At 52.0% G+C, this 21,710-nt stretch overlaps 2 protein-coding genes across 2 annotated transcripts; one reads left to right on the forward strand and one right to left on the reverse strand.

Annotated features, from left to right (window-relative positions):
- The first annotated feature begins 4,693 nt into the window (after nucleotides 1-4,693).
- LOC141974067 (uncharacterized) lies at nucleotides 4,694-6,752 on the forward strand. The gene is made up of 2 exons (XM_074933320.1): nucleotides 4,694-4,958; nucleotides 6,271-6,752. The coding sequence occupies exons 1-2, from the start codon at nucleotides 4,694-4,696 to the stop codon at nucleotides 6,750-6,752; spliced, it is 747 nt and encodes a 248-aa protein (XP_074789421.1).
- A 3,162-nt stretch (nucleotides 6,753-9,914) lies between these two features.
- Nucleotides 9,915-19,728, reverse strand: LOC141974160 (uncharacterized). Its single transcript, XM_074933495.1, has 6 exons — nucleotides 19,626-19,728; nucleotides 18,711-18,832; nucleotides 18,440-18,506; nucleotides 17,597-17,848; nucleotides 11,286-11,537; nucleotides 9,915-11,194 (listed from the first exon to the last, which is right to left on the reverse strand). The coding sequence occupies exons 2-6, from the start codon at nucleotides 18,775-18,777 to the stop codon at nucleotides 11,122-11,124; spliced, it is 711 nt and encodes a 236-aa protein (XP_074789596.1). The 5' UTR covers nucleotides 18,778-18,832; nucleotides 19,626-19,728; the 3' UTR covers nucleotides 9,915-11,121.
- Nucleotides 19,729-21,710: the final 1,982 nt, after the last annotated feature.

Raw genomic sequence — 21,710 nt, forward strand, 5'->3', positions numbered from 1 at the left:
CTTATCTGCTCTTATGCAATCTGAAACTAACAGCAAATCCGTGTGTTGCTCTGGCGCATGCTCTTTTCAAAAACTAGTATCTCTCAGCACTTTCAACAAGGACTGATAGCCGCGCGAAGCCAGTAGATAAATTTCTGCTGTGTTATTTTAGAGAATCCCTTCTTATCTGTTTCTTCCCTAACAAGCACAAATCCTTTTGCTTTTAGCCGTCGTTAATCTAGATGCCATTCGTCTTCTAACACAAGTGCGTCATTAATTTAGACATCGTTAATCTTCTAACCCAAATGCTGATGACGCTTTTACATTGTCAGCGACGCAGAAGGTTCGCGACCCGGCATACGCACCCACACGGTTGCCAGTTCTTTTAAGAGAAAATGCTAACAGTAATTGCAACTCCTTAATGAAATATCTAGGCTTACTAGCCAAGAGTGAAAGATGTAGCTTACACAGAAGGTAGTTATTAATGAGGATGAAATACTGTAAGAATGTGTGTGTTCAACTCCCTCTGCTTAGCAATATTAAGAATTAAGAGCTCAAGTGTTTAACCTTATTAGAAACTCCCTTGGTTTCCCCCTGGAGTGCTGGCCAGGCTCTGGGTGGAACCCAACAGGAGGATGGAATCAGATGTTCCCGCTCAAAGAAAAGTGCCAGTTATTTTGGCCCGTTGATTCAGAGGCCGGACCTGCTTGCAGCGACGTTGGATGCCTCCCCTACGGATGGACGCATCGCGTAGGATCTCCTGTTTGTGAGGAAGGGCACTCTGAATCCTCGCTGCACCCAGGGTTCCCCAGCGATTGCGGATCTGAATGTTAGTACCCCATTAAGTAAGCGTGCTACTACGTGTTTTCCTTACTGGTTATTTTTGCAGTATTTTGTCATATCCCTTAATTATGGGGAGTGAAATTAGCCTTCTCTTTTAACTAGTAATTGTAACTGCTGTATTGTTTTTAGCCTTCTGTGGAAGTATTCTAAGCATGCTGTGGTTTTTGAAGTTTGTCTAAACCTCAATTGATAAAGAGCTTACACAAGTCTTGCAGGTTCCGCTGCAGAAAAAAGAAAGGGGAGATCTGGGAGGCACCGGCCTTACACAGCCTCTGACAAACAGCTAAGCTTTGATGAAGAACAGGCCTCGTAAGATAGATAAGAAACTGCTGAGCTGTGCCAAGGTGGCAGGGAAAAATCAATCAGGACAGCAGGCATTTTGCCTGGGCTTAGCAACTGCTGCCGACCCATCCCAGCCCTGTTTGGTTGGAGTTGGAGCTGAGAGCTCTCTTCCCCCAGCAGCTGGGAACAGCATGCAAGATCAGCACGGGGGACGGACACACTCTGGTGGACGAAAAGCCGATCTGACTGGCCATCATGGTTGGTGTAATCAGACAGTCTGGCTGGAACGGCAAAACGTGACCCCTTCAGCAGTCCCGGTAAATGACAGTTGGTTTTGTAGTGACGCTTATATGATGGGTTTACTTCTTGAAGAAGGAAGAATATTTAATACTAATTAGGCCAAAATGTTACCAATTACAGGATGGTTAAAGGATTTGTTTTTACGTGGAATAACAGTTTAAATAGCCATTATAATCCTTTTAATGACGTTAACCTGTGTGTGGAAGTGTTTTATGAGAACGATGGACCGAGCAATAAAAGGGGTCTGGATTGCTCAAAAACAAAAAGGGGTGTGGAGAAGTTTTTGGAAGATAACGGCCACCTGGTCCTTGATACCGACATGAGTAACTCTCTGCTAGCTGCCCCTGTGTAAAGAACTCACTGTTCAATGTTCCCCTCTGGCTTGCCACTGCATAGAGAGCTATTGTTTAGCAAATTCCTTAACTAGAGATATGGAGTGAAGTTGAAACATTGAGTAGGAGGTCCATAGGCTTGTTCTTCTGGCGTGTGCTTCTTGCGTTGTACCAATGAAATATGAGTTATTTTGTGTGGACAGTAGCTTAGAACCAATTACAGCTTGTTTAGCTGTATGCGATCACGCCTTTATAGTATATAAGATGCTCTGTGCTTAATAAAATTGGATCAAGCTGGCAAACCATATAGTGTAGGGGGAGGCGCTCGGAAGATCTCGCGATGTACGGGAAAAACAGAGGCACCTGAAAAGATCTCGTGATGCACGGAAAGAACAGGGAACTAAAGATCTCGCGATGTACAGAAAGGGGTATATAAAGCAATTGCGCAGTTAATAAACCGAACAGATAGCATCCACCATATTGGCGTTTGTGCTCTCTTTTCCCGCGGAGGTTAACCTCCTGCAAGGGTTAGCTGGGATCTGAGCGCCACACTCCTGTGGCTAAGCAGATGGAAAAAAACAGCTAATGCCTTACCACTAAAATATTGGAGTTATTCTTGATACCCGGGCTTTATCCGTCGACAAAGGGGGAGTTATGGAACGGCTGGAAAACAGTGGGCACATTATGAGCGATCCAGACCGAGTGGCCTCGCTGTAACAACAGGCTGTGGCTGTAGTGAAGAACACCTGCAAGGCAAGGGGCTGAGAAACTCCGTGTGCAGCAAAGAGATAAGGAAGCTGGACTGTGGGAAACAAGGTGTTTGCCTGGCAGGAGAGCGGCGCGTGGACACCACGCCGGGACCAATCATAGAGGGCAGAAGGGCGCGTGGACAAGTAGCTGTAGCCTACGAGCAATCAGGTAGCTGCGTGTGTACTGTATGGTGGTCGATAAATTGCTGTGTATCCTTTATTCAAGGGGCATTGCTCGATCGCATTGGCTGTCTGCGTGCTCACCTCTCCCGCAGAGGCCTGTGTCATATGTGCCATATCCCCTCCACCTTGTCCCCAAAATCTGAGGGGGTCCCCAAACCCGTTTTTGGGGACATCCTGGTGTCCCCAACTCAATGTTGACCTCTTGGGCTGGTGGCCACCCACGCTCCTCCCACCTTCAATATCGTATTTATGGGTCCCTGTTGCCCCCCTGCCGTGTCTCCACCCCCTGCCACGTCACTTGGGGTGTCCCCTTGTCCCTTGGGCTTCCTGGGGAGGGGCTGCAGCTAGGCAAGTCCTGTGGGGAGCTCAGTCTTCTTTTGGCATGCCCTGTGGGGCAGGAGGACAGTTGCTTTGAGCTGCCAATATGTCTGGAAGGATTACCCACCTTTGCCTTCCGCCTGGAATACTCTTCAGTGGCACTCGTTTTAAAATAAAAATAGGGGTGGCGTGAATAGCTGTGTGCCAGTCTGCAGTGAATCATCTCCTCCTGCATGGAGTGAATGGCTTTATAATTAAAAATCTCCATCCAGTGTTACAGAAAGGGGTTCCCTTTCTGAAATCACATGAATTGCAGCAAAACACGGGAACAATAAAAGCAGGCAAAACACAAGTGAGGTGAATGTTAAAACTAAATGTCCTGCTGTACAGGTCCCTCTACATTAGCAATTTCAAGTATACTTGTAGCAACTTCCCTTGAGTTCCTTGCGACCACCTGTATTATTGTGCTTTTTCATTACAGCACTTCTGTGCCAAACACATCAGTCGCTTCCCATCAGCAATGACCTTGGCGCTGTTTTCCCTTCACACTGTCACTGGCCGTGGTGGCGATTTCACATGGGCCGAGAAACTCCCTGGCAGCTGCAGCTGGGCAGGGACCAAGCGAGAGGCACCGCTGATGTGCCTCCCTCCGTGTGTTCACCGGGCTCTGGGAGGAGAATCTGCCCATCCCAGACACTCCCCAGGGAGTTGGTACCGCAGAACGGAACATGCTGGACATGGACAAGTCGGTGCTCTGTCGGCAGTGGCAGTTGCCCGCCAGGAAAGCTCCAGCTGCACCCCCTCATCACCCTTGGGAAATGTCTCTTTGGAAGCAACGTCCTCTCGCAGCGGCACAGCAGGAACAGAGAAACTGCCACGGACAGGCCCCATCCCACCCCCAGGATGTGCACCGCCCACAGCCGTCAGTGTCATGAAGGCACCGAGAGAACACCCACAACCACCAGCTCAGAGGCCAGCACCAAGGGAGCCGACTCCGTCTCACGGGATGGGATCTCAAGGAGCGAAGCATCCACGGCTCACGGCACCTGACCGTACGCTTGCTAAGGGCTTTGTAAAGGAGCCCCCGGCAGCGCCGTCTGTGGGGTGGGTCTGTACTTCGGGGGTGTCGGGTCTTTGGCCACCTGGGGAAACGGGAAGTCCCTGAGCTGGGCTGGGGCTGAAGGCCGGGGCTGTGCAGAGGGCGTGTGTGGCTCTGATGCGCTCTGGCCCCTGTGACATTACAATGGCTGAGCCACGGGGGGGACGCTTATAAGAGGTGGCAGCCGATAGCGCTGCCCAGTGCATCCTGAGCCAACGGTGAGTGCACACACCACGGGAGGGCGGCTGGGCTGGACGAGGGCCGGAGTAGAAACGCAGCCCCCGGCAGGGTGGGCTCTCACCCTGCAGCCAGGGCGCAGCTGCTTGCGGAAGCGCCTTTGGCAGGGCCCGGTGACGCCACCGCCAGGGCTGGGCGCAGGCCTTGCTGCCCCGCCGCTGCCTCGCCCCCTCTCTACCTGCCCCCAGGGGACGGCAGCCGCCCAGCCCCACCAACACCCTGCTCTCCTTGCCTCCTGCAGGCCATGGCTGTCACACAGTTGTTCATCCTGTTGGTGCAAAGCATCATCCGGTACCCACAGCTGGTTGTGACGAGCCGGACGAGGCCACACATGAGCGCATGCAGCTGTGTGCGGTGGAGCTGAGCCAGAGATGACTTGGCTGCTCCGGGAGGTGCAGGACCTGGAGCAGAGGACCCAGGAGCAGAGCGGCTTTGCCTGGCAAGCCCTGCTCTTTGCTGCCTTGCAGCAGCGGCAGTTCTGGGCCACTGCTGGACTCCTGGGCCTGCTCCTCGGTCTCTGCTGGTGGCTCAGGAAAAGGAGCCCCGAGGTGGACAGCGGCGGCCAAGAGGAGAGCTCCAGCAGCAACACAGAGCGGGAGGAGGAGCAGCGTGTTCAAGGATTTTACCAGGCTGTGGGTATCTCTAGGCTTGCTTTATAAACAGCTCAGAGCTGGGCCACCGCTCAGCGAGTGGCAACAGCTGACAAAAACAGTCTTGTATTCATAGGATTCTTCATAACATGCAGTACAATCCCAATTCATCATCAATTTCAAAAGTTGTGATGGTTTGACTCTGGCTAAATGCCAGGTATCCACCAAGTCGCTCTATCACTTCCCCCCCCTTCCCTTTGTTTTCTCAACAGGGTAAAGAGGGGAAAGAAGATAAACGAACCCTTGTGGGTGAAACAAAAGCAGTTTTAATATAAGCAAAGCGAAGCAAAAGTCCGCGCGCGGAAGCAAAAGCAAACAGATTTATTCTCTCCTTGCCACGGAGAGGCGCTGTCGGGCCTTCTCAGGAAGCGGGGCTCCCATACGCGGAGTGGGTGCCTCGGAGGAACAAGGGTGACCCCACCCCCTTCCTCCTTTCTCCCAGCTTTATACTGAGCAGATGTCACAGGGTCTGGAATATCCCTTGGGTCAGTCGGGGTCAGCTGTCCTGGCTGTGTCCCCTCCCAAGATCTTGCCCACCCCGTCCCACTGGGGGAAATATCAGAAAGAGCCTTGGTGCTGTGTGAGCACTGCTCAGCAGCAGCCACCACACCAGGGTGCTGCCAACACCCTGCAGCTCCCAGCACAAACCACAGCACCGTGGGGCTGCTGTAGGGGAAAACCGATTCCAGTTCAGCCAGAGCCAATACAAAAGTCCATTATATTCCACGAGTTCTTCTCGTTCCGCTCCGGTTCCTCTCCTGACACCACTGTTCACTGATGCAGTCTGCGGTCATCACGGTTACTTATCTTCAGTACTGTTCCTAGAGCACCTGTGCCGTATAAAACAATATCTATTTATTAATATTCCTGCTATTAATAATATCCTAAGAGAAAAAAGTTTTCTAAAGCTTATTCCTTTTACACAGCTGTTGTGGTTTAAGCCCTGCCGGGACCGGAGAGCATGTTGCCGTTGCCCCTCCCCACCCGCAGCCGGTCGGGCTGGAAGTGAGGCACAAACCCCGGGGTAAAATAAGAAGAAATTGAATACAACAGTGTGATAAACAATCTGAACAACAACAGTGGCAATTATAACAACAATGAACAGCAATAACAGTGAACAAGACAAAAGATATACAGAGAAATACCGCAAATGGTCACGGAACAGCTCCCAGCCACCAAGACCACCAAAGAGAAAGTAAAAAAGTTTTCTGCCCCCTGGACCTGACGTCAGCATGGTATGAATAACCTGGCTGGAGATCCCCCTCTCTCTCTGCTGGGGAAACTTAACCCTATCCTAGTTGAACCAGGACAACAGCAGGAGGACCCAGAGCAGCAGGAGGAAGAAAGCGAAGGAGAAGACCCCGCTGAGAGGGATGTGGCCATGGATTTTGCAAAGCGCATCCAGTGGAGAGTGCAGAACCCGGCCTACAGGAGCCAGGTGGTGGAGGAGCTGGCGGCCACCGTCGTCTGTGCCTTCCGAGAGCGCTTTTCAGATACTTTCCTCATGGTGCTGCAGCCACCGATTGGGGTGGGCAGTGCCTTTGAAGGTTGGAGTCCCTGCGAGGACGACGCTGTCTACTGCCTGCTCGTGCCCCAGAAGCGCCCCCGTGGGCACTCCTTCCACCTGGAGCTTTTCCACCTCTGCCTTGAAGACAGTTCTGATGCACCTCCTGACCACCATAGCCCCATCAGGAGGGATTTCCTGCCGTGGCTGGAGGACATCATGCAGTACCTGCGCCGCTGCCTGGAGAAGAAATGCCTCCTTCTTCTTTGGCAATGAGAAGGTGCCCAAGGAGATCATCTCGCTCCCAGCCTTCCAAATGGCCGAGCCCCTCAACCTCTTCCAGCGCCTGGAGCAGGATCCGGCCGCCCACGCCCAGGCACTGCGTCAGTTCCGTCAGCTGCGAGATCGACTCATAAGACTGCTGCTCTGTGGAGAGTGAAAGAGGTCTTCACGCTCAGAGCTGTGTCTGCGGGGCTCACAGCTGACAGCAGATGGTGACCTCCTCCCGGTAGCAGGCAAAAGAAAGGAGAAGGTGGCACAGAAAGGTCCTCTGGCTGGGCAGGGACCAAGCGAGAGGCACCGCTAATGTGCCTCCCTCCGTGTGTTCACCGGGGTCTGGGTGGAGAATGTTGCAAGGGGGGCGGCTTGTGACAGAGACTCCTGTTAGCCCCCGGACAGCGACTGCCCTCCTGCCTCGAGAGCGCCCATTGCCGCTGGGAGCTTTACCCTGTGCAACGTTGACAATAAATGGCTTGTCTGAACAAATGCTGCCTCTCTGAGAGTCTCTGCATCACGTTGTCAGGTAAGGCAAGCATAGGGAGCTGACTGCTCAGCTGCCGCAGGGTCAGGCAACATGTTGCAGAAGAGCTGATGCGGCGGGCTCTGGTTTCGCTGATTGTGGAACTAAGGCTCCCCGGCCGGTCTGTGCTCTGTGTTGGGGCCATCGCAATAAATGGTCACCCTCCACAGCTGTGCGCATTGCCTGTGTGCCGTAGGGAGCCTTAAGTGTCTTCCTCGGCAGCTGTACAGAATCCAAGCCCTCGGACACTGACAGCATTGCCCTTGGGCGACCCCAGTGGGCATCGCGCTGTCTAAGTGGGGAGCCCTTTGCACAGGGCACAAGTGCCACGACTGCAGAGAGGGGCTCTGGCTGCTCTGGCTCCCGCGCGAGAAGGAGACTCATTCCCCATCGTGGCAGGTGCCCCCACCCTGAGAGAGACGGGGCTTCCTGGCTCTTGAGACAGAGTGGCTGCTGATTCCCTTTTTGCGCCCTGTTCTCAGGTCTTTACGTTCCTTGGGGCCCTCAGCCAATGGGAGCCGGTATTGACCAGAGATCGGATCCAGCTTGGGTACAGACGGAGTCCCCTGGAGGGCCAGGTTGAGCTAGTGGCCCCGGAGCAGCATGCTGCTATCGAGGACTCGCCCTTTGGGTCAGGACGCTGCCCAAAGACACTCCTTGAGGTTGAGAGCCCTCCCTTCTTCAGGGAGTGATTAAGCGTTGTGGATTGCTGTTCAACCCTGGGCATTTCTCTAATTGGCTGTGCAGGAATAGTTTTCTTTTTTCCTCTCACAGACATTTGGATCTGCCATGTAAGAATAATTGCTGGAGTGCCACTCGGATGTATTTAAATTAACCAGAACAACCGGAGGGGAGGGATGAGCCACCCAGGTCCCTCCGGCCCTGCCACATCCTGGAGAGCGTCACGTGCCGGAGGTGCCCTTGCGTGACGGAGGAGGGCAGCGAGCCAAGGGGGCTGGGAAAAGCCCCAAAGCTGGTGATCTGGGGGCTGTCCCTTATCCCCTGGGGACACGCTGGTGTTCGCTGGGGACAGCAGCCCTACGAAACCTCTCTCGGGCTCTGCCCGAGGCCTCTCCAGCTCATCACAGTGATGGAGCCTCCTTTGACTGTCCAAGGGGACAGATCTGCCCTCTGTCTTGTTTCGAAAGGTAACTGACTGGTCACTGGGAGTACTGGGATGGGTTGGGGAGTACTGGGAGGTAATGGGGAAGCAGCTGGGAGGCACTGGGATATACTGGAGGGCACCAGAAGGGGACTGGAGACACTAGCAGGTAGTTGGGGGCTACTGGGAAGAGCTGGTGGTTTACTGGGAGAGACTGGGAGGTAACTGGGAGGGAGGTGGGGTGGGCGAGGTAACGGGGTGGTAATTGGGAGGTAACTGGGGGTGGCTGGGAACACTGGGCAGGCGCTGTGCCGACCCTGAGGGGTGCCGTGGCTACCCGGGGAGTGCTCCAGGCCGTGGGGGTGGGGGACGGCGCTGCCACTGTCACCGGGGCCGCCCTCACCTGGGTGCTGCGCGGTGAGTCCCCCTGAGCCCAAACCCCCCCTTTTCACCCCCAAACTGCCCTATGCTCCCAGATCCGTGTTTGACCCCCAAATGCCCCACTTTTCCCACATCATTCCCCCTTTGAACCCCAAACCCAGTTTTGGCCCCCAAATTCTTCAGTTTGACACCCAAAAATATTGCTGTTTGACCCACAAACCAGCCCCAAATCCATCTTGAATCCTAAAATCCCCCAGTTTCACCCCAAAATCTGCTCTGGCACACACAAAGCCTCCCAATTTCACCCCAAAATCCTCCTTGGACTCCAGAGTCCCCCATTTCTTCCCATAAATTTTGTACTTTGAAGGTCAGATCTCCTGCTTTCACCCCAGAACATCTCTTGGACTCCCAGTATCCACCATTTTGACTTCAAAATTTTCTCCAGTACACCCAAAACACCCCGATTCTTCCTGTCACTCCATGTGGCACCAAGAGAGGACACCACCGGTCCCTTCCTCTCGATCCTTGCCCCTGAGCGGGGGCAGCAGCCCATGCTGTGCTCATCAGCACCAGCTGTGGGCACAGCCCCTGTGCCAGGGAGTGACTCAGGAGGCGCTCAGAGTGTGGGGAGCCACCGCACGTCGTCCTTGCTGCGGGGCTGGGGTTGTCTGGGGAGCAGGGACTGGCTTTGTGGGGATGGGAGGGCACATCCCAGCAGCAGGGCTGAACTCTCCCTTGCTCGGGGGCTGAACAGGCTCTGGGGAAGCAGAGCAAAGCCCAGGGAATGGTCCCTCCTCAGAGGGAGGTTGCCTACAGGCTCCGTATCGCATCGCTGTGGGTCTGTCCTCCCCACACGTAGCCGTGCACCCTGAGGCTTCCCGGGGCAGCTGTTCCCTCAGGGTCAAGTGGGGAAGGGTGACACCAAGGGCTCTGAGCCTGCCACACATCTGTCACTGTCACTCTCGGTGGCTTTTGTCGCTGTCACAAAGCTGGGCTTGGGCTCTTAACTTGGAGTCCCTGGAGCCACTGGCCGCTGTGTCCTTTCTGGGGCTGCGGGTGGGGCTCCTCGGGCTGTGTCTGTAAGGGACAGCCGTCTGTAAGGGGCATTGGTGACTTTCGCGGATGAAAGTATTGACACGGTAATGATTTAGGAAAATAATCTAGATTTATTAATAACTAACAACTATTTGTCAACACAAAATTACTCAGAAAGAAAAGCGACTTATTCAGGTTCTAAAATGACAAGATTCACTCTAACTTACTTAACGGTACCTTAATTTATACACATATGTACATGCGCATACACAAACCAGACATATACATACAGAAACAAAGGGGTTTGGGTTCGGTAAAATGAACACAAAAGGGACAAGCACACAGGAACAAGGGTAAGGGTACGTACCCACACACACACGCACCAATAAACAGGTGCAAGAGAAGCTAGCTCAAAGGAAATTTCCCTCTCGAGTTTAGAGCAAATACTCCCAATGCCTTGGCATTCCTCAACGGGCGATAATTGAGACTCGAGCGGGGGGACTTCGCCCTGGCCTTCCGTCTGGAGCAGACGACACCTTAAGGGTTTTGGTACCCGAGAGGCGTCCCAGCTCAGGGGAGATGCTGGTCACAGGCCGCTGCGATCCAGGAGAGCTCAAAGGGCCTCTCTGGTGGTCGCAGTTTATAGGATCCAAGATAATTGACTTTTGTCAAATGCCATCTGGTGCCTTCCGGCAGTTGCACAAGAATTTGATGACCATGCAACCCTGTTACTGTTCCATCTGACCCCATCCCAGGCACAGGGGTGCCAGGCCATCAGGAGATGATGGGCCATTATAACCTTCTCCAAGCAACTGGGGGGGCAGGAGCCAGGCTCCTCAGGGTTATCAGTCCTTATCTCCACAGATTGGTGGATGGCTCGGGGGAATGTGGATGGAATCACACCTGGCACCAAGCAGCCCAACAAGGAGGGCAGGGAGGGGTAAGAATGGCACCACCACAGTGACCTGTCAGTGGTGCCACCACATGGGCATCTTGTCATAGCCCAGAGCCCGGCTCAGGTCAGCCCTGCAGCGCTCCCGTCCAAGCTTGCCCACCCTTGGCCTGAGATGGCCAAATCCAGCAGGAACACTGGAGCCACTGGCCCCGGTTGCCATCCCAGTCCCTCTGTCTGTCCCTTCACGCCGTGCGTGGCTATGCCGTGTTCTGTAGGCCGTGAGCCCGGTGCCGGGGGCAGAGGTGACGCGGCCGTGTGGATCTGCGGGGCGGTTTTCCTGGGGGGAGGCAGCCCTTGGAGGGGCCGTGCTGCGGCCAGTCCCTACGGCAGGGGACAGCCTGCCCAGGGTGGCTGGTGGGTTGGTGGCCTGGGGCTACGTGTCAGAGCCAGGTGTCAAGTGGGGTCCACCAGCTCCCTGGAGCCGAGTCCCCACGGGGCAGAGCCCCCTGCCACGGCGAGGAAGGGCTGGGTGTAAGAGTCGGTCAGAAGATCAGCATTGTCTCAACACTGTCATCAGGGACATGGACAGTGAGGTACCTGACAACGGCCTGCTTGGCCTTGCGATCCCTGGAGTGGGATGTGGTGCCAAGGCTCCCGAGAGCACAACTGTGTGGCACAGCGAGTGCTGGGCTGTTCCCCTGAGCGCTGACCGGGCGGTGCAGGCGGCGCTGGGCTGTTCCCCTGAGCGCTGACCGGGCGGTGCAGGCGGTGCTGGGCTGTTCCCCTGAGCGCTGACCGGGCGGTGCAGGCGGTGCTGGGCTGTTGTTCAGTGCCTGGGCCCAGCCGGAGCTGTTAGAGATAACCGCAGAGCCACTGTCAGAAAAGATGGATCGCAACTGTTGCCATAACATCGATGAAGAAACCATGAACCTTAGACGAACTCTGCTTCATTATAATACCAAAACACCCCTCCTGGTGGAAGGCTGCCCACCTCCAAGACTGACCACGCCTCAGACGCCCCTCCCTGTGCATGTGCGATGGCCTCGCTCGAGAAGGGCGGAGACCCCCGAGGCAGAGGAGGAGCAAGGTCTGTTACTGAGCATAAAAGGATGACTTCTGGACAACGAAAACTGGAAGCTTCCCCACCAAGGACCACGACGATCGACGACGCAGCGTCGGCTGGACCCGGGACCGTTAGGACGTCGTGAGATCAGTGGTGGTAGCTATAACCTCTCTCTCCCTCCTCGCTCTAAAACTTTACTTCTCTCTTTCACCCATCTCTATCGCGTGCCACTTCACGGGCAACACAATAAAGTTTCACTGGTTTATTACTGCTATCCCCTTTGGTGTCGGTCACCTTAATTTCGCACTTTCGAGATCGTGCAAACGAACCATCACGAGTCCACCGAGTGGACCGTGTCATTAAACTGGCGTCACGGACAGGATCCCGAGAGACAGGGGGGTGCAGGTTGTGTGTGGTCTGTAACAGGGGAAGAACGTTTCGTTCCAGCCGCACCTGGCCCTACACCTGAAAGGGTGAGAGGTGTCCAGAAAGCAAGGGGGGCGACTCGAGATTCCCGCGCACCACACACACCTCAGTGTATTGCACCCCAAACCCGAATTGAGGTCTCTGTCTATCAGGATCAAGTGCAAAAGGGGGAACTGTCCTCAATAGATGAGGTCGACTACCCAGGGAAGTGAGAGGGACACGCCGAGGTGTGTAACTAAGTTTTGACTCCCTGTGGTAGATTTTGGTCCCTTCAGCCACCCGGGGAAGAGAAGGGCGACGCAGCAGCTGTTGCGTGTGTGGTGTAACTAAGTTTAACCTCCCCGAAGTGAGTCTGGCCTTTCGTAATAAGAGTGACTGAAAAAGATGGTTATCAAAACTCCCCATTAGTAAAAAATCTTGACTCGTTCTATGCACTCTTGGCAAAGTTTGGAGCTCGACCCTCCCCACCCGGGGAGGAGTGGGCTTGAGACAATTGGGCAAATTTGCAGAGTGTAACAGACCGAGTGACTGCCATACATCATGAGGCTAGATTACGATCAGGTAAAGGCAAAGCGATAATCTGTGCAGTTCTTGGAGCCAGCCTGGTCGCAGCAATTGAACACCGCTATAAGCGGCATAGCCATGAAAAACAAATCATAGAATCCCTTGAAAATTTGGTACAACTTTTGCAAAGAGCAATCTCCAACCTGGAAGAGCAATTAGCAGAGAAAGAAGAGCAGTTAGCAGAAAAAGAGAAAGTAACTTGCTTGTTAAAACAGCAGACAGAGGAAAGAGAAGAGGAAGAAAATCTCTTGTTAAAAGATGCCCTTAAAGGAAGGGGGTTGCAGGATTCGGAAGGATTGTTGTGGACTTTCGGGACACCGCAGCTGAACATCAGGCTACTTCAAACTGCACCCTGCCAGCCATTTAGCAAAGTAACTAATGTCAAACAATGTCCCCTCCCCCTGGGAACAAAGGAAGGTATCAAACCAGTCATGCAGGAGATGCAGGAGCAAGGAGTGGCGATAAATACCCATTCTCCTTTCAACTCGCCGGTATGGCCAGTGAAAAAAACTGACGGGAAGCAGAGGCTTACAGTAGATTTTCAGAGGCTGAATGCTAACACCGAGCCTCTAACTGCCGCAGACCCTAACGTGGCTGAACTGGTAATAACAATTCAGGAGAAAGCTCACCCGATCATGGCAACCAGAGATGTTAAAGATATGTTTGTCATGATACCTTTGCGACCAGAAGACAGAGATCGTTTTGCTTTTACGTGGGAGGGACAACAGTTTACTTTTACCTGGCTGCCTCAGAGCAAACACTCCTCTACAATAGCTCTCCATGCTTTGGCCCAAGAACTGGAGAAATTACAGCTGAAAGCATAGCTGTCTATCAGTGTATCGATTATATTCTCGTGGGGGAAGATAAAGAAAAGGAGGTGGGTGCAACCCAACAGAACATAATCTCTCATTTGGAGAACTTGGGTTTGCAGATTCCCCCCAAAAAGGTCCAAAGGCCCTCGCAAGATGTAAAGTTTTTGGGAATTTGGTGGAAAGGAGGAATGACCTGTATCCCACCGAACACCCTCACCTCCCTAGATCATCCCTAAATGCCTGGATCAGACTAAAATGCCTGGATCAAAAAAGCATGTGCAACATGCTTTAGGGTTATTGGTATTCTGGAGAAAACACATCCCAGACTTTTCCATCATTGCCAGACCTCTTTATGATCTGAGAAAAAGGGTCAAATGGCAATGGACTGCTTCTCAGGAAGAAGCAATGCAATTGTTCATTTTTGAAGCAACAGCTCATCAGGCTCTTGGCCCCATCCACCCTACAGACCCTTTTCAGTCAGAATGGGGGTTTGCCACAACAGGACTGTCAGTACACATTTGGCAACGTGGTCCTGAGGGTCCAACCCGCCCCGTAGGATTTTATTCCCGTGGCTTTAAGGATGATGAGAAGAGATATACTGCATGGGAGAAAGTTTTGTTTGTGGTTAGCCTGGCTCTCATAGAAGTGGAGAAAATTACACGTCAGCAGCCAATCGTGCTAAGAGGCCCGTTCAAAGTTATAAAAGCAGTCACTTGTGGGACCCCCCCTCCTGACGGGGTGGCCCAGAGAGCCTCGGTACGAAAGTGGTATGCCCAGACTGAACACTATTGTAACCTTTTCTCAGTGACTGAAGGAGCTTCAGAAAACTTAGCTATCCAAGAAACAGAGAGCCTGGACAGCAGCCAAGACAGACCTATCTCAGTTATTCGGGTGGCCCCTCCTTTCACCCATGGTCAGTGAATGCTTGGTTTACTGACACTTCTGCAAAGCGAGAAGGAAAAGCATGGAAATACCAGGCAATAGCTCTCCACGCTACTGCTGATGAACAGATAATAACAGAGGGAGAAGGGAGTGCCCGGGTACGAGAATTAATTGCAGTATGGAGCGTTTCCAAGCATGAAGCACAAACCGCTTCCCCTGTCCACATTTACACTGATTCCTGTGCAGTGTTTAAGGGATGTACTGAATGGCCTTCCTGGGAGCAAAATGAGTGGGAGGTTAGCCTCCAGTGCCCTAGGGAAGGAGCATCGGATAAATACTCGCTGGATAATTCCTTCATTCTAATTTTCTGTCTGGTTTTAATTTTTGCCTTAGAGAGGCAAGTTAACATGAATCATGAATCACTTAATTGGATTGGTGTACTTTTCTGCATCTTATCGCTAACCTGTAACCAAAAGAACACAGAATGGCCATGGTCCCAAGCTATTATCCAGCACACTAGCTGTATAGGACAGTACCCCAAAGATCGTCTCCCAAACTTAGCCACTGTCGTACTGCATGATACTGAAGTGTACCACCCACTGGAATGGGAGTGGGACAGAAAAGATTGGGTCCGGGTCCTGACAGGAAGGATTGGAGAAAAGATCCAGGTGGGATGCAGAAAAGTGGAAGGATCTCTTCATGAGAAAGCCTCCTCGATTACCACCTTTGGAAATCTATTGGACCCTACTTCCAACATCACTGCAGAACTCTGTCCTACTACAGAATGGGGATGTAACAAACAGGTAGACCCAAGTACCAACAATGTCAAAATCACCAAATCTTGTATTAAGGAACAAGGGGATTGTTGGTATAACTTCACCCTGACCAAGCCAGTCTATGCGGTGTGCAACGAGCAACCTAATCCACTGGCAAGAGGCTTATCAGGCCTAACATTTAAATTCAAAATAAATGCTGTAACTAAGCCTCTGGTGATGCTTGTTGCAGTAGTCACACACAATGGTGTAGATACCCTCTTCACGCTAACTGATGAAGTTATACCCTCTTTTATGGTGGTACAAGGGGATAACATCACAATAAGATGCAGATTGATCTCTGAATCCCACATGGAACCCACAGACAGTTATGGAACTGGACCACAGGGCCCTATGTGTTCTGTAAAAATCAAAACCTACATTGTTGGCTAAATTTGACTGCTGTACAGTACTCCCATAAAATTACGTGTGGTAAAAATAACACCGAATACTGGGGAAAACTCAAAATAGCTGTTGTAATACCTACTACCCAACCAACTGTTGTGCTTAGCCCAAAAATCTTTGGAATTGGGCCATATGTAACCAGGAATGCGGGCCAACAACAAATGTTGTTTAACCCAGCATGGTCTCTCAAACGAGTTGAAGTGCTGATGCAAAACAATGTTTCTGACATTCAGCCAGCTTGCTCACCTTTCCTAAAGACTTCTTACGAAGGGTGGACAACCTGGCTGCAAAAACGAACTCTTCCCACAAGAAGAACACAGAGAGACCTAACAGGGAACAGGATTGGGAGTTTTAAATAGTATAGATTCGGAAGGAATAACGAACAAATTGGCTACCTCAATTAGTGATTTGACTAACTTACTACAGCCTTTGCGATCTTCTTTATTGGCTTTGGGGACTAACCAGTGGCTGTTGTCAAATATATTACCAAAATGGGGAAAGGTAAATGTAAAGGATCACGAATTGATTACAGACGCACTTGGCGTGATCCAAAATAACCTCTCTTTGGCTCTCAGCTGTATCCAGGCCCAAATATGGATGCAGTCGGTAGCTGCCTCAATCGTAAGAGAAGGTGAAGAAGGCACTCTCCCTACTGAAATTCGGAAAATAATTTGGGACAGTGCCACTGATTTTGAAAAGAAACTCCAATCCTGGTGGAACCTGGTGAACTTTACCTATGACCCCATCACAAACACAGCTACAACCTTTGTGCTTACTATATACAATGCCACCACATACCAGATTTATCCTGTCGTTGCATTAGGGTTGAACCGCAACGGAACTGTACTCCATCCTTTTGAGCATAGAGTATGGGCCCAAAAGGTGAATGAAAAATGGCAAACTGTCAATCTGGAATCTTGCATTGTACGAGAACAACAAGGATTTATCTGTGAAGGCAATGCAATTGAGGCACAAGATATTTGTTTAGAAACTGAACAAAATATTTGTCATTTTGAGATTCCTCCTAATGAAACCCCTGAAACAGTACTCATATATATTGGCAAAGGCTGTGTATGTTTGAGGACTGTTTGTGATTTTTTATCCGTGGATAAGGTAATTGTAGAGACTAAAAACCATTCAAATTTCTGTGTTTGCAATTTTACTAAGATTATCGGATGTGACTTTTCCTATTCGGCCCCGGTCATATCTCACCAACTTCTGCAATCTAATTACATGTTGATGCATGAATTGCTGCCTACACCCATTGGAATGAATCTCACTTTAGTAAAGCAGTTACTCCAACACAAGGATTTGGTTGAGATTTTGGAAAAAATTAGGGAAAACAGACAGAAAACCTTAATAACTGTTCATCACAACGTGGAAGAAATACATCGAGTTTTGGAAAGAGTGAAAAAGGATGCAGAACACAGATGGTGGGACACACTTTTCAAATGGTCGCCTACTGCTACAGGCATCCTGAATAAGTTGTGTCACCCAACTGTGGTTCTCTTGATACTGGTTTTGATCAGTTTGGCTTTATCAGCAGTATTGTACGTCATAACCTGGAGAGTGATGAAACGGTTAACACGTTTGATGTCTGTCTTGAACACACACAATATGTTTGATGTCCCGTTCAATGTGGATCTCCCCAAATCAACAGATGTTTTAAAACCCCATTAATTTTTCTTTGATATAAACAGCTTTGATTGTAACTGTTACATAAATCTAACTTTTGTAAATAGTTTGATCACTGTTGTTTCCTTTCTATTTTCTCTCTCTCTCTCTCTCTCTCTCTTTTCCTTTTCTTCTTCCTCTTCTTTACTAGGCTACCACCAACGGTCCTGACATCCTGACGACCATGTTGAGCCACGGGGTGGTGTAAGAGTTGGTCAGAAGATCAGCATTGTCTCAACACTGTCATCAGGGACATGGACAGTGAGGTACCTGACAACGGCCTGCTTGGCCTTGCGATCCCTGGAGTGGGATGTGGTGCCAAGGCTCCTGAGAGCACAACTGTGTGGCACAGCGAGTGCTGGGCTGTTCCCCTGAGCGCTGACCGGGCGGTGCAGGCGGTGCTGGGCTGTTCCCCTGAGCGCTGACCGGGCGGTGCAGGCGGCGCTGGGCTGTTCCCCTGAGCGCTGACCGGGCGGTGCAGGCGGTGCTGGGCTGTTGTTCAGTGCCTGGGCCCAGCCGGAGCTGTTAGAGATAACCGCAGAGCCACTGTCAGAAAAGATGGATCGCAACTGTTGCCATAACATCGATGAAGAAATCATGAACCTTAGACGAACTCTGCTTCATTATAATACCAAAACACCCCTCCTGGTGGAAGGCTGCCCACCTCCGAGACTGACCACGCCTCAGACGCCCCTCCCTGTGCATGTGCGATGGCCTCGCTCGAGAAGGGCGGAGACCCCCGAGGCAGAGGAGGAGCAAGGTCTGTTACTGAGCATAAAAGGATGACTTCTGGACAACGAAAACTGGAAGCTTCCCCACCAAGGACCACGACGATCGACGACGCAGCGTCGGCTGGACCCGGGACCGTTAGGACGTCGTGAGATCAGCGGTGGTAGCTATAACCTCTCTCTCCCTCCTCGCTCTAAAACTTTACTTTACTTCTCTCTTTCACCCATCTCTATCGCGTGCCACTTCACGGGCAACACAATAAAGTTTCACTGGTTTATTACTGCTATCCCCTTTGGTGTCGGTCACCTTAATTTCGCACTTTCGAGATCGTGCAAACGAACCATCACGTGTCCACCGAGTGGACCGTGACACACCCCCCGTTACCTTCTGGAGCTGGTGGGCACTTGAATTTCCTCCTCCAGCAGCTTCTCATCCGCTGGGTCCAGGAGCACTGTGCGGGGGGGACACAGGGAAATTTGGCTCCCCTCTCCCGCTGTTGGGGTCTCCCCACAATTTTGGGGTTCCCCTCAAACCCTACTGGCAGCTCAGCCCCTTGAGGGATTGCCTGGGGTCCCCTATGGGCACCCCCCAGCACCCCCGCCCTGCCAAATCTGGGGTGTGTCCCCCCAAACTCGGGGTGTCCCCGGCCCCCCACCGCTGGGGTCGATGCGGTAGGTGTCAGGGTTGATGAGGTCGATGGTGACGCCCAGGTCAGGCTCCATCAGCAGGTCGTGTTTGTGCTGCTTCTCCAGCGACGTCGCCTTGTACTGCACAAATCTGGGCGCGCAACGTTCAGGCACCCCAAAGCACCCCCCAAAAACCCAAAAGCTCCCAACCCCCGACCAAAGCACCCCCAAACCCCCAAAACACCCACCAAAACCCCTCAAACCTCCCCCAAATACTCCCCAAAACCACCTACCCCCCTCAAAACCATCAACCCACCCCAAACTCCCCCCCAAAACCCTCAAACCTCTCCAAAACACCCCCAAGAGCCACCAAACCCCAAACATTCCTTCAAAACGCTCAAACCTCCCCAAAACACCCCCCAAAACTCAAAAACCACCCAAATCCCCTCAAAACATCCCCCAAAACCTCGAATCCCCCCAAAATACCCCCAAGCCCCAAAACACCCGCCAGAAAACCTCACACCTCCCCCAAACACCCCCCAAAACACCCAACACCCCCAAAACACCCGCCAAAAAACCTCAAGCCACGCCAAAACACCCCCAAAAACCACCACCCCACCCAACAACACTTCCCAAAACACCCCCCGAAAAACACCACCCCCCCCCACCAAATCAAGGGGGGGTCAACCACCCCAGCCACCCTCCCCAAGCCCCTCCTCTAGCCCTGAAGGAGCATCCAAAGCCCCCCAGACCCCCCGAAAATCTCCCCCTGCCCCCCCTTTTGTGTTCTGGAGCCAGAGAGAACCCTGACACCGCCCCCCCCCCGCCAAACCTCCCTCAGCCCCGTCTGTGCTGCACAAACCGGGGGGAACCCCCCAAAACGCCCGCAGCCCCCCTCTGTGGCCCGAAGTGGGGCACACCGGGGTTATTTCGGGGGCCCGTACCGGCTCTGGCCGAAGGGGTAAGCGATGAACTTGGGGGCCAAGGGGACGATTCGGCCCTTGCGCGCCGCCGTCGCGCGCCGCCGCTCGGGGCCGGGCCCGCGGCCGGGACTGCGCCCCCGTCACGTGACGCCGGAGCGGCTCTGGCGAGAGAGAAACAAAGAAAGGGGAGGGCTGGAAGGCATCGGCCTCACACAGCCTCTGACAAACAGCTAAGCTTTGTGAAGAGCAGGCCTCGTAAGATAGATAAGAAACTGCAGAGTTGTGCCAAGGTGGCAGGGAAAGATCAATCAGGACAGCAGGCATTTTGCCTGGGCTTAGCAACTGCTGCTGACCCATCCCAGCCCTGTTTGGTATGCCGTTTGTACTGGTCATTATGGTTGGTATAATCAGACAATCTGGCTGAGATGGCAAGGTGTGACTCCTTCAGCAGTACCGGTGAATAGCACTAGGTTTTGTAGTGATGTTTATACAATGAATTTACATCTTGAAGAAGGAAGAGGGTTTAATAATGATTTGACTAAAAGGTTACCAATTATTAGATGGTTAAAAATTCTTTTGTTTTTACATGGAATAACAGTTTAAATTGTCATTGTAATCCTTTTAATGGTGTTAACCTGTGTGTGGAAGTGTTTTATGAGAACGATGGACTGAACAATAAAAGGGGTCTGGATCACTCAAAAACAAAAAGGGGGATCTGTGGAATGCCTGGGAAACAGCGGACATGTCATGAGTGATCCAGACTGAGTGGCATCACTGTCATCAGGCTGTAGCTGTTGGGAAGAACACCGGCAAGGCCGAGAGGATGAGAAACTGCGTGAGTAGCAAAGAAATAAGGATGCTGGGCTGTGGGAAATAAGATGTTTGCCTAACAGAAGAACTACGTGTGAACGCCATAACGGGACCAACCACAGAGGGCGTGAAGGCTTGTGGACAGTAGTATAGAACCAATCCTAGTTTGTTTGCTTTCATGTGATTGCTCTTCGATAGTATGTGGGATGCTCTGTACTCGATAAGGTACCTTCGACAGTTTAAGGCGCGCTGTATTACAGAGTCGAGCTGCCATAGACTTTCTTTTGCTTGCCCAGGGGCATGGATGTAAAGATTTTGATGGGATGTGTTGTTTTAATCTATCCGACCACAGTCAGTTAATTAAAAACCAATTACAATGGACGAAGCAACGTTTACAAAAAACACAAGTGGTTGTCAATCCTTGAGACAAATGGTTACAATCTGTGTTTGGTCTGTCCCTATGGCTGCAAGGTCTGTTACAAGAAGGATTGCGGTGATTAGGAATAGTACTATTGATTGTAGTAATTATTAAAACAGCATATAGCTGTATGATGAGAAATATTAGTAAATTTATGCTTGTGCAGCCTGCACAAAAAGAAAAAGGGGGAATTGTTGGAGAACGGCTTGCAGAGAGCAAGGCCATGGGTCTGTGCAGGAGCTGATTGCAGCCCCCTGAGGTAAACAGAGGAAAAACCCAGGGTACAGTTATGGCTAACAAAGGACTGTTATGTTAACAAAGAGAGAAACTGAGGCACACAATGGCCTTGATGGTAAAAACAGCCTTGGGAAAGGAGGCAGGCCAGAAGAGGGAAGATGTTGTGACATGTCTGAGACGCCACAAGGGGCTGGGACATTATAATGTAGCCTGTTACATGTACCCAACAGATTTGTGAGTAGTGTGCGTGATTATTGTAGAGTGCTCATGTAAGGGGTGATTTCTTTCAATAAAGTTGAAGATGCTCTGTCATTCACATTGAATCGGCTGCTTGCTTCCTCCGCCTGCCACAGGTTCCCCCCCAAAAAAACTAAGCCACGGATTGGGGGCGTGGGGGGGAATTAACCCACCCCCCCCCTCCCCCCCACCTTGACGCCCCCTCGCCCAGGCTAGGGGGAGGGGCGCAGGGCCCCGTGAGGGAGGGGCTCCCCAGGGCCCATGACCTCGGGGGGGGCCGTGCTGACACTACAGGGGCTGTGGGCAGCGGTCGGGGCTCTCCTGGCCCCTCCTTTTTTGGGGGGGCAGGCGGGGAAGGGTGGTTGCATTTTCACAGGTTTTAATAATCCCCGAACGTCTGCGTT

The sequence above is a fragment of the Athene noctua genome, unplaced genomic scaffold, assembly GCF_965140245.1.
Source record: "Athene noctua unplaced genomic scaffold, bAthNoc1.hap1.1 HAP1_HAP1_scaffold_31, whole genome shotgun sequence".
NCBI classification, from domain to species: Eukaryota; Metazoa; Chordata; class Aves; order Strigiformes; family Strigidae; genus Athene; species Athene noctua.